Here is a 13,664-nt window from a genome sequence, read left to right on the forward strand (position 1 = left end):
CTAATTTTGATATTGTCGTATATGATACATGTTTTCATGCCAAAAAATTAAATTCATTAATTCCAACATTAATTATATTTTAAAACCGGTATAGGAAACTGTACGATACCGCGAAATCATTGAACTGACGTTTAATTAGTATGGATAATGCTACCACTGTGTACTGATTTGAATAGATAAAAATCTGAATGGATACAGATAAGTTTACTTTCGTTCGATGAAATCGAAGGTTTCTTCGTGGGAGTATTACATTCAATATTAACTAGGTAATTAGGTAACATTTTAATTAGCGAAGAAAAATATAGTCCAAGAGCCAGTGTCGGAATGTCATACTGATCTTTGAGATATGGTGTTTTAATTAGCGTGATAAATTGTTCGTAATTAATTTTGTTGTAAATTGTAGGCTTATTAACATAAATATTTGATGTTTATTAATATCCATTTGTGTAGGTACTTATATTGAAACTACGAGCAAAGGATTCTGGAGATAAATTAATGAGTTTTTGTAATGATAGATTATCACTCACCAAATCTAATCCAAAAACTCCTTTCAACCAATCTTCTAACAGGCTTTAATTTTTATATTCGCAAAAGATGAAGTCATATGTCATATTGCTAATATGTAACGAACATAAAAACAGAACATGTATAAACAAAATTGGATAATTAACGCAACAGAAACAAACAGGCATCTGTTGTGAACGCACGTCAGATATCGAAACGGGGAGTATGGCAGAAAGTAAACACTAAATATAATTTAGAAGCAATTTGGCGCGGGTATGTCCGCAATCAAATTGTCTCGTTAATACGCCGCTATCAAAACATTTGATTTGTGGCCGCGTAGGGCTGACGCTCTGTTACAATCAATGGACACTCGTCCGCTGGTTACAATTGAACGGTGATGACCCTATTACTGTTTTTGTTAGCTGAATTAACTCCAAATGTAAATTTTGTGAAAATATTATTAGAATTTATGTTTACCAATTGTTTTTAAAAAATACAGCTGCCCAATATCAAGTCTGTTTTTTAATTGTACTTTGTACTAATAACCCTACAAAGCTTTTACGTAAGAAATTGTTATCACTCCATGGAAATACGTTATGTTTACTGTCGCGATTATTTGATGGTGAGTGATAAAACAATGCAAAAAATTGGGGTATATTTGTCTTTTACATGTCACATTCAAATATCAACTCGGAAGTAAACAAAAATAGAACACACAAAAAAACAGTTGACGAATGTTTGCAGGGAAATACGCGATTTGGTCGATTTATGCGCACTCACACTCGACTCGCACTCGGCTCCGCGTCAGCATGTAAACAGTGGAATACTTTTTATTCGCGTTGTATAATTCCCGGGAGCTGGGATTTGCATAACAAACCGGGAAAAGGTCAGGAAGCGAACGGAATGGCAAGTGTCCGGTTGATGCTCACTCAGCACTGCTTCATGAAAATGCGCATTCAGTCGAGACAGTACACTTGCACGTTTTTACTAGGTATAGTGTACAATGTTTAGCTAAGTAGTAGTTACTAGAGAACTATATAGATTCACTTCATTTATATTACTTAAAAATGTATTTTTAAATATAGTTGGATGAAATCAGTGAAGCTAACAAAACAACACGATTTGTCATATGTATGTTATATTTTATGGGCAATAAAGGCATATTGTATTGTGTTTTATATAAGAATTTAGTGCTCATTCAGCAGTCTTGGCCGATTTTGAATAACTTAACTACAATTATACTACTAGTTAATATTCATAACTTAGTACTTTACTAATAACTTTTCCGAAACGGTGCCCAAATTGACTTGTGTTACCTATACAACCACATGCCAGCAGGTAATATGGAGTTTATTATATGACGCAACATTTTTTTCAAAAAATCACATGCATACACACATTACACACATTTAACATAAAACATTTTATTGAAAAATAAAACTATTTATCAATCATTTAGCACGTAACATATCATTGAAATTTTATACGAATGTGAACGCAGCACCGAATGTGGCAAGTCAGGCGTCGGCGATGCATATTCATGGTTGCCGTGCGCCTCATGCAAATCGTGATTTACACACTGTAATGAATTCTTTTGATCTGTGAATTCACATATTTGATTTACCCCATCGATGTTCGGAATTAACTTGACACCATCATTTCATATTCATAGTTTTGCGGCCGGCGATTTTCATTTGTTAAAAGTGTTGACTGAGACCGACAGTGACAACAAGGTTTTTTGTATTTTCGAAGCTTTCAATGTTCGTAATAATTCTTCACTGAACTAGCTCGATTTACCACTAATGAAACATAAACTAAAAGTAATTAATTCTGTAACTAGTGTAAAGTTCGATACATCTGAGCGATCGTTTTTCACTGTTTGTTGTTTACTGAAATTGCCTACTCGATACTAAATAATACCTTTATATTACCTTTGCAAATGAAAACTAGCATTCTACATTTCATAATGTTATTTTGTTACTTTTTATATTCCCATGTGATTGAGATAATGAGGTTTAGTAAAAACGAGATAGATATAAAACGCTTACAATTCAACGTAGTGTCAACAAGCAAAAACCTACTCTTTGTTACAGCTTTAGAGTTCTTCACGATCAATATAATAAATTGAGAATCAGTAGATCAATATACACGGCACGTGATTGAGTTCCAAATGGAAAGAATGGACTAAAAACTTACATAATTACTTTAGCGATTCAACTCTCGAAAGAAACGCAGAAATGACAAGACGATGACAAATGAGCTCACACCAACGCTCCAGCGCAGACGGGTGGCGAACCTCATCAAATTATTCCACACTTAAAAAATCCCCGTAAACAAAAACGGGCTAAGGGAAAAAATACACCAGTCACAGGCTAAAAAATAGGTATTGGCAACATTGATTGATGTGTACTAATAGGGCGCGAAGAAATGAGGCCGCCGCGTAATTAAAGGAGAAGTGACATCTTCTGTCAGCCACACTAGAAATAGAACTTGGAAGGAAGTGATTAGTTGCAAACTTATTAAAAATTATTGAGTGAAGGCGGCTAATTGAAAGAGTTTGTTGCGCTTCATCTACGCCGTCAGTTTCCATTTAGACAACTTTGTTTTACATGTAGCTCGTTATTTTTCTATTTTTATCATTAACTGTGAACTAAAAGTATTTACTTCTAAGCAATTAGTTAATATGTAGATACAGTTGCACAAATATTTTATAATAAAACTCAATTACAACTTGGATCAGTGTATTTATTCCTTATACTGTTTGTTATAAAGTACTTGTCGCTTTTTCTCTCATCTAATACATTTAATAATGGTAAGTACTTACTTAAAAATGATATTTAATTCAGTTTTACTTTAGTTTTTTTGATGAAACAGATATCCATCACCGCAAGGCGAAATTTGGCTAATCTTGAAAATCACGTTTTTCTGCCCCGTCTGCAAATGACACCGAATGAAGGATGAAACGAACCCTCGCCCCGCCCGACACGCGTCGCCGCATAAAATCGCATTTGCAATTAGCATAACCAGCTGTTTTCACTACGTTAATACAGAATCGTGTATTGACGCAATAAAACAACGCAACGTTGCAAAAGGTTAAGGTTACTAATGACAGTAATAAAATTATAAATGTGTAAACGGGTAATCAAATTGATGTAGAAAAACCTTGGTTTGATATAGGCAAGCAATCGAGGGTGGTGACTATGATTTTTTCGCCGTCAGCATCCCTTATCGCCTCGTACATATCATTAGTAATGCAAAATAATGGGATACAGACACCTCGTGCTGTTTGCGAGGTAATGATTAATGCTGACGCCATTAATTCTTATTTTTGATGAGAAATTTGACTTGTGCTGTCAGCCGCCGGATCCAGATTAATATTGGCTGACGCTGCAACTTACATTATGACACTGTCGGAGCCCCAGTTACACAAACTTTGGAACTTTTGCGATTGTATTCTAGCATTTTGTGAACTTCCAGTATTGTATAATGTATAAGGCTTATCTGGTGGCTATTTTTAAAATACTTTCATTACACTGAATTATTAGTATGATCAAAGATATGATATATATGAAGTTATTTATTATTAGTAGGATAGTAATTTATTGTAAGTTAACAGCTGATTCTGGTAAAAAATCCTAAATGGGATGTTCACTATTTAATTATGTACATATCTTGTTCATACAATGAAGATATTACATAAACAGATTTGGCTGCTAAAAATAAACATAACGCGCACTTTAGCAAAACATCAAAGGATCTGAATTGCATTGTTCGGTTTGCCCGCAGAACTAACCGAATAGTTTTCGCTATAAAAGGGCGCGGTACAAAGAGCTACATAAAATTCCTGAACAACCACATCGGTGACAAACTCGGGCGGTATTCGGGGTTGACTGCAAGGGCACACCCTTCCACAGCACCCCGACCATAGTTCGCTGAAAATCAAAACTGGTTATTAATGATTCCGCGCCATGACAATCTAAATATCTCGAAAGTTCCTCACTAATCGCGCCAAATTACACCCGGCTAACTACAGCCGTAAATACACAGTCACCAGATGCGATCCACGGAATCATCTTTCAAAATGGGAAACGAAGAAAAATCACTTAAGATTCAAAGCATTCAGCATCTTTATCTCTGGGATACAAGAGTTCATTTTATGACCATTAATTTCGCCTTTTCCTCGGGTGTTTTATCAACGGCTGCGCGGCTCTGTCGTGCGTCTCATTAATCAAAAGCATTTGTTTACAACGAAGGGAATTTGATTTGATTAAAATAATTCGCAATATCCTTGATAAATATCACCCTCGGTCTTCGTTTGATCTCACTGAAATTAATGGTGGAGGATTCAATCACGCAAATGCTGTCACCACGATTCTTGCGATTTGCTCCAAGTCATTATCAATAACTAACTTGTCCACGGCTTCGCTTTCGTTCACATCTTTTCCTGTACCCGTCAAAGATTTTATGAAACATTTTATGAATTTCGATTGAACAATTTGAATAAAAAGAAGACAAATTCGCGTGAATAAATATGGGTCAAATTGTAATAATTATTAAGGTAACATTAGTTCCATAATAGAAGACTAATGACGCCAGTGAAAAGGCAATTACTGTATATAAAGTTGCAGTTCTAAATTAGTATAATTTGACTGTCATTTCGACTTGGAAAGAAGAAGTTTGGAGGGTAGACACAAGTGGAGATCAATGAACCATACGATTCGACTACCGATTCTCGTGACTCCCACGAGTAAATTATAGCAGAGTGTGTGTTTAAAAAAATAGAAGAGCAGGCATCGAAAACAATGGTATCTCTGTTTAGCAAGGGGCTCGATGAATAACGACCGCCGTCACAGCGATGTGTGCGGATGCTCGGCTCGGCTTAACCCGCCGCGCTTTATCCAGCTAATTCGAACCGAAACGGAGCTAAACGGACGAATGCATTGATCCCGACGATTTGTCCCAAGGTAATTGACTGTTTTTGATTTACTCTGGCATTTGCTTTGGTATCAATACAGTCAAATATGTCTAGTTACCCCACGGAGGTAATAAGGACAAATTTGTCATAGTAGGATGTGCTGCAGTAGTGGACTCTGGGCTTCAATGATCCAGTGCTGGGAAGTAACCGTGACAATGCTCTGATGAAAGAGTGATGCATGAAGTACGGTTTATTCTAACTTCTCTAGTTTAAATTTATGTAAATATAAAGAAAACACATTGACTTGCAGAATAACGAATTAACGTTATGTTTGACGAAAGTTTGAGGACACTACTCTTATCTGCAACCAGGATAATTTCATTATTCCTCTAAAATTTAAGTAGGTATACTTTAATAACAAGCGAATGTTTAAAACAAAATTAATCATTTACTTTGGTATACCCTCGAACGAAAATTTATCCATCTTACGCTATAAGTATCGCGAGAACAAACCGATTAAATCCAATTTAATTGTTAATGGAACGTGAATGAGCACCGGAGCAAGAGAAAGCAAAACAAACAATACAAATTGTATTAAATCTCAGATAATCCTGTCAATTAATTGGAGTTAGCATTGAGAACTGGTTTGCGCATGCGTTTAAACGAGCTAAGATTATGTGTGGCGTCAAATAAAATAAGCTGGGTTCTCTCGGATGATAAAAAGTTATATAAAATACATGGTTTTATGTACAGATTATGTGACGATAACACTTACCTAGATCAAATTTAATAGTAAAAGATAATCTAAAACAAATTCGTTTCGGGGTAACCCATTTACATACATAAAGATACCATGACTGCTTGTTTAAAGTCACAGATTTACGTGTTAGCCCGATTATAACAAAAAATGCTATTCGTCCACTATATATGTCTCATATAAATTTAGCATTTATTATGTCCTTCTTCATTATTAGAAGTGGAGAAGATACGATACCACACATCTTCTTTAAACACCACCGTCACAGAGGTAGTTAAAAGTAGAACTGAAGTCAATAAGCGACTCCTTATCCTGTCAATTGGAAATTTGATTCTTCTTAATCATTCAATAAATGTGTATACCAAATTCTGATCTTCATTGAAGAACCTCTTCCTATTTTAACCTTCACTATTATATGATAAAGGTACTACTTCCCGATTGACTAACATACATGGTGCGAATCAACTCACTATTTTTACCTCTTTAATAACCGACCTACAAACATTAACGGTATCATAAAATACGTCAATTAAGCGCAGGTGTTTCACTTAGGCATAAATATCATCGCAAATATTTATCAGCCTGTGTGGTGCAGCAAAGGGTGAGTAGCATTTTGTCAGAATTTGCAATATCAGGTCTTTATTAAAGGTATTTTTGCAATCCATATTTTTAGAATTTTTAACTTTTTTTTTTTAATTTTTAACGAGCCGTTTATCTAGCCGTGTTTTGGGTAGCAAGACGGTCGATTTCTCTACTGTTCTTCTACTAGTGAATTTAAACATTAATATCATGTTACTGGATTATTTAAATAGTAATATATAATGTACATTTGTCCACTTAGTTTTAAAATAAATATAACACGCTTTTAATTGATGACATTGAAGAAAAGTATATATTGGTGATATTTGTAGCGCCAGTTCTTTTTCACTTATGTTTTAAGTAAATTAGACGTCGATATCTGATGTAATTTTTTTAGTTGATTAAAGTACTTTGAATTAAAATTTGTAATTATATATATATATATATATATATATATATCTTTTGTTTTTTGTCTAGTCTGTATATATAGCAGGATAATTTCTTTTAAAACATCCCTAATCCGGCGTCCTCGGCGGGCGATGGCCGGTTGACAGTGACACATCGGTACACGGCCCGGTGTCCGACTGTAATTCTAGCCGCGCCCGGACCGGACCGGATCGGCTACGGGATTACATACGGTTTTAAACGAATCGACCGTATTAATTTGAAAATTAACAATTAAAAACTTTCCCTCTTTTACTCAGATTTGATAATTATATCTCAATAAAATATTGTATGTGTTTTTTTATTAATATAATATTTTAGAGAAAAAGAGGAAAAAAATTTAATCTGTTAATATTCAAATTAATTCGGTCGATTCGTTTAAAACCGTATATAATCTAGTAGCCGATCAGGTCCGGTCTAAAATAAATATAGAACCGATAGCGTTAAAAATCGTATTTCACAAGTATTGGATCGGACTAACTGGCAAAAATCTATCGCCGGTTGGCAGTAAGAGGAATACATGACATATACTATACGGGATAAGTCCGCCGTTGCACATTAGCATCTTTTTGTCGTTAGGTATATTAATTACTTTTAATTATTGTACATGTTTTCCTGCAATAAAGTTATTACAAACAAATAAACAACTACTGAAATGTTAACTGTCACTGTCGCTACATGGTGGTAGCAATTAATATCGGAAGTCTCATTACAGACTGGACACTAATGTTGTTTAAATGCACTTACATCATTAAGTCGAAAACCCTATGATTGAACTTTTATAATTTTTTTAACTGACAAATACATGCTTATATTTCGTATTGACTTCCCTTCTCTCAATCTCTGAAAAATATTTATTCCAGGTGATTGTTTAATATAAGTTTGTTGAATAAGAAAACAAATAGAAACAAAAAAAAAATAAATTGTTATATCAATGACGTATCATTTTTACCCCATAAAGTGTTAAGTTGCTCCTAAAACACACCTACTTTTGATGCTACAACGCTAAAAGGCGTAGTTCCGTGACTATACGGTTGAAAACATAAAATTAGACGTGAAAAGAAACAGTGCTGATAAAACGTGGCGGACTAAACATTACTTCTACTTATTCATTTTATGTTACATGCACGCTCTCTTTTTGATACAACTCAGTTCTTAAGGGAGCGTAGTCAATCAAACGCGGTTGAAAACAGTAGTAGCACTCGGAAATGTAGTCAAAACCGCGAGTATCGTTCAAAGCGTGCCCGCCGATCAATCACCATCCATTAAACAAGAAAAGAAAAGCGCTTTCCCCCACCGATTGGCCCTCGAAATCGGGCCAATTTACATGAGAGCCGCTTTTTCCTCGCATCGAGATTAGCCCCGAATGAGTTTGATGAATTGTTCTCGCCCCGCAACCGTCCCCGCCGACGGTCATTTGTTAAAAATACACCCGATCCGTGGATCTAATTGTCTCCTCTAATTTCACAGCCCCGTGATATCTGCACCCTATTTAAATTAACTGTATGCGATCTACGTCGAATTCCTTTCGAATGTAAATCGAGATTGTTTGTTTCGATGTTGTGTATGATCAAAAGAAAGAGTGAAGAAATGATTAGAGAAATTCAGAATAAACATTAAGTAATGAACCTAATTATTGCCCCATATTAATTTCAGCAGAAATTTAAGAACTACTAAATTATGTGTCAGTTCTTTTCAGAATTGTATAGAGCTTTTATATAATGAGCGTTCATGATTTAAAAGTAGACGTTCATTTAAAAAGGCGTAGATTTTAATACTAAGCAGGAAAGTAAGCCTTCTTACCTTTCCAGATGTTTGACGATGTCCTCGTACGCCGCTCTACAGTTCTCCCAAATTCCAGATCTGTTGACAATAAATTAAAATAAGAAAAATAAAGAAGAAATACATAATATTCAAATAAAAAGATCAATGAAATAGAAAAAAAACATACAGATAAAGAAAATTTCTTCAATTGTTTCAAAAGTAAAGTTACAAAATGGAAGGGTTTGAATGTAAAAAGGAATAATTATGAGCACTCAATATTAAATGTTCCGTTAGGCTGAACGAGGGGTCGAACAATTAATTATGTTTTAAAAACAATTGCTTATATTTGTGCCGTAACAATTCATGCGTGATCCTCCAAATTGTTTCTCGATTACTTTTAACTCTTTGTTTTCATTAAAACTTCTTAGAATCGTAGTACAAGGGTGGTATTATTGATTATGTTAAATTAATGATTCGTTTCGCTCTGATCGTATTTATACTCTTTTTTTTTTACTTTTTTGACAATGAGAGTGTTTCTATATTTCTGAGAAACATGTTACAGAATGAAAAGATAACGGTACTAACCGCAATTATTTTGTAAAAATTCATTTTTGATATTTTTATTTGTGCTCATTTAAAATTTAGAGTATAGCCCATTTAAAATTTTAAGATAAGATATATTCTTCAAATTGTCCTCATTTTTGTCACTGTCCAGTATATAAAGGCCTCTGTTGCATCAGTAAATATTGACGTTAATTTTGACGTTTAGACAAAATGTCGTACTTTGCGGTTTTTTTGCACAGGTTAAAGTTAACGTCAAAATTGACTGGTGCAACCCAGTCTTAAATAGATAAATATAATCCGTTCCAAGAGCTAAGTTACCACATGGTCGATTTTTAGTCACGCATATGCCTGTAATGTGCTTGACAAAAACTATTAAGATAAAAAAAAAACAAACAGATTTATGAAAATTATTATATAACAAGTATCAAAATTACATAGCCAAATTTAAGTCTATAGGACACTTGTAGGATATTACCGATGTATCGAATAACTTGATCGATTGGACGGTCAGGGCACTTGTTCAGTATTACAGGTGCTCAGTAAGACAGTGGGGTAAGTTGTGGGTCTTCGTCGGAAGTGGGGGCAGTCTGTTTGTACGTATCTAACCGGATTAGTAGACGTCGCTTAACCTGCGCCCCCATTTAAAGGTTTCTTTTTGTCAACTTGCTAATGTATTAAAATTTTAATATGTTGAGCATGTTGGATATCGTATATGTTGAGTTTTATGAATATAGGAAACCCAAATAAGCGATGGCTACCAAGACAATCAAACATGGCTATCAAGATACAAAGATGGCTATCAAGGATATTGTGGGTTCGAAGAGAGTATCGATTGTAATGGTGACAGAATGTCCTATATAAGCGATAAAAATATGTCTAGAAGAAATCTCACTTTATAGTCAAGTGAGATTTCTTCTAGACATATTTTTATCTATTTAAATCGATTTCAGCAATCTATACTATATTATTTCTAACAGCGACAAAAGCATTATATTCCCATAGATAATGTTTACAATACGAATTGCCTATTTTATTATTATAAATACATATGGAATTAACAAACTGTGGTACATAAAAACAAACTTTTAGCGGAAATTTCCATTCTGAGAAGCCTATCCTACAATATTAATTGAACTTTCAACGATTACTGGTATTCCGAAAAATATTTCGAAGAAGAGATATGAATAAACAAGAAAAACATTTCGTTGGTTAATTAAAACAGGTATCCTACTTACAAGTTAACGTTAAACGTGGATTTTACAATACACCTACCTGTTAAAATGATTTAAATATGTATTCATTAGAATATCTAATTAATCCCATTTAATTTTTTTTTATTTGGCCCAAATCACTGACATCGGTAAAATCTTAGCAGGAGACAGAGACAGGACTGCATTAAAATTAATGGTCACAAAATACATTTCATTTGCTATGCATGATAAACCCGCGCCTTCATAGATTAAATTAATTCGAACTATTGCGGACAATTTCCGCTTGGGGCAAATTATTACTAGTCAGTTGTTTTGACCAACTAGATGGATGTATTGGTGAAAACCAATTCTAAAAATACATATAAAATTACCAGCTACGCCCTGGAGCTTCGCTGCCGTGGAAATTTCGAGATAAAACATACCCTATGTGTTATTCCAGGTTACATTCTAAGCGTATACCAAATTTCACAACCATCCGTCCAGTAAATTTTTCGTGAAAGATTAACAAATATACATACACACATACATCTTCACAAACTTTCACATTTATAATATTAGTAGGAGTTGTCGGAAGGTGCTGTAAAAACGGGGCTATTTGTCTGACTTCTTTTTCCATTATGAATACAGACGACTGAGCATAGACGCTTCATGGTTGAGGAAACCGCCGGGAACGCTCAGCATAGAAATAGTCATTCCTTATGATCCATAGCTATTATATGTCGATAGGTATATGGTTAAAATAGAGATTGACATGATTATCCGTAAAGGATTTCCCGTTTCGGTAGACATTATTCACGAATTTGACAAGACAGCATCATTTTACGTATAAAAAGTACTCTACACATTGTGTTTTGTTTTCGCTGTCTGTTTCTGTCTAAAAAACATTGTGATATGTCCTATTTATTCGACAAATAGCGGTCCATCCCGCCTTCGCTCAGGTTAAAACATAACATATTATTCACCCATACCTTCTTCAGGAATCACTATTGATGAAAACCGCATGCAAGTCCTCGAAGTAGTTTTAGTATATCGCCAACAGACAGACAAGATAGAACTTTGTTTTATAAAATGTAAGAAATAAATATAAAATGTATTGTCTTACCTCGCGAGTGCTTCCATATTGTGCATCGGCTGGCCCTTGATGATGGAGCCGTCGGGTCTGGGCACGCCGTGGTGAGGCATCCCCGGGGACATGAGCGCGTGCTGGTGCATGAAGCCCATGGGGCCAAGGTGAGTAGGGGGCGCGTTGTACCCGTTCGCCAACAAAGGAGACTTCTCCATTCGCGCCATTTCTGCAACAATTTTATATCAAGAATATAATAAACGCCCCAAAGTAAGTTCGAAACTTGGGTTGCTAACTTAACGATACTATATTCTAGTATATATAAAATCATTAATATTATCACAATATCATTTAAATCCTTTCAAAACATAAGAACAGTGTAAAAGCAACACACTCTATCAAAACTATTTTATGCTCGATGATTTCTCGTCTATTACAAAATTATTAGCATGATAATCACAATTTGAAGAAGTAGGTACCTAAACATTAATAAATAAGTCTTTGAAAACTATGAAATTCTGAAGTGCAGAATTTAATGCTCAATATTATTTAGCTAACATCGCAACATCAGACATTGCTAATGAAAACGGGCATCAAGCAGCACTTAGGGAAAGCGAGCGAAATCATTTCTAATTTCCATTCGCCGATCTTTAATAAATAGCAGAGCACTCAAAAGCAGTGTTCAGGTAAAATTCAATTAATGCCCAGTATTATCATTTAATTACACGTTCCAATAATCGAATCGGCCGTAAAACGGTGTACAAACAATAATAAAATGAGCAATGAATTTCGGACTATTGTTTTCTGGGTACCACAAACAACCCAAGTAAACATAGAGGGTGTTGGGCAAATATTCTTAAAATGACTCCCCGGGTGGGTGTTTTTAGGTGCCCGGTGTCCACCTCTCCCTCAGGAGGTCACCAAACCGCCGGGTTCGGAAACAATTAACAAGGTGTCGAATTAAACACGAATTAGCGTTTGGGCCGTTAAAGGAATACCCTTTTCCATTGTGAGTTGTTTGGCTGGATTTCGGGACTACTGAATATTATATTGTTGCTTTGTCCCGCGATTAAGGGACACGTGTTATTGTGTTACGGGAATTTTAATTATCGCCGATCCGAAACGCAGACCTGTTCGACAAATATTTGGAAAACAACTCGCTCTTTGATTTCGAAGTACTTCTGAAATTTAATTTTATGGTTTGGTAAATCGGGTGGGTAAGCCATGTTTAATATTTTAAAGGTAAGTTTTTGTCTTCGTATTTTTGAAATTTAAAAAATTACTGATATTTTTAAATTTGAAAAAATATTCGAACTTTTATGTCTCTATTTTATATTGTGTTCTAAATCGAATTACCACAGGACAGTTGCCATATTGAACAGACTCATCGATATTGGATTTGATCAGATAAATTGGATCTGCATTGAATTTTTATTTTCTCACACATTTTTTGGAACAATAAAAATAACAATTAACGAAACTCACCGTAAATATTGGCACAGAAAAGATAAAATTCTGATAATTAAGAATAATCATAATGTTTTATTAAACTTTTAAAATTAAAATATGAAATCTAAACGATATAAATCTTTCACGTCAATTTATATGAATCACAGAATAAGCTAAATGCACCCTCAAGTTATCGACTCACAGACAAACAAACATTATGACCAATGGACCCTGAATTAATTGTTTGGGTCTATTTACTTAGTTAACCGCTACGGTTATCTTTTGAGCCATACAGTACTAACTTTGTATTTAATTCAAAATTCATTGGATTTTCTCGAAAACACTAAACAGACTGTTTACTTGTTTACAAATAAATTGTACGAAATTTCGGACAAATGTTTAGTTAGGTGCAAT

At 34.5% G+C, this 13,664-nt stretch overlaps 1 protein-coding gene across 8 annotated transcripts in view; it reads right to left on the reverse strand.

Moving 5' to 3' along the window:
* Nucleotides 1–13,664, reverse strand: part of dac (dachshund) — a 146,038-nt gene that overhangs the window by 62,353 nt on the left and 70,021 nt on the right. For all 8 annotated transcript variants that reach the window (XM_053756914.1, XM_053756915.1, XM_053756913.1 and 5 more), the window contains 2 exons: nt 11,841–12,030; nt 9,003–9,062 (listed from right to left, as the gene is read on the reverse strand). In XM_053756914.1, the coding sequence (XP_053612889.1) occupies nt 9,003–9,062; nt 11,841–12,030 (250 nt within the window). The remainder of the gene's footprint in view (nt 1–9,002; nt 9,063–11,840; nt 12,031–13,664) is intronic.

Source organism: Plodia interpunctella, chromosome 16 (assembly GCF_027563975.2).
Source record: "Plodia interpunctella isolate USDA-ARS_2022_Savannah chromosome 16, ilPloInte3.2, whole genome shotgun sequence".
Lineage (NCBI taxonomy): Eukaryota > Metazoa > Arthropoda > Insecta > Lepidoptera > Pyralidae > Plodia > Plodia interpunctella.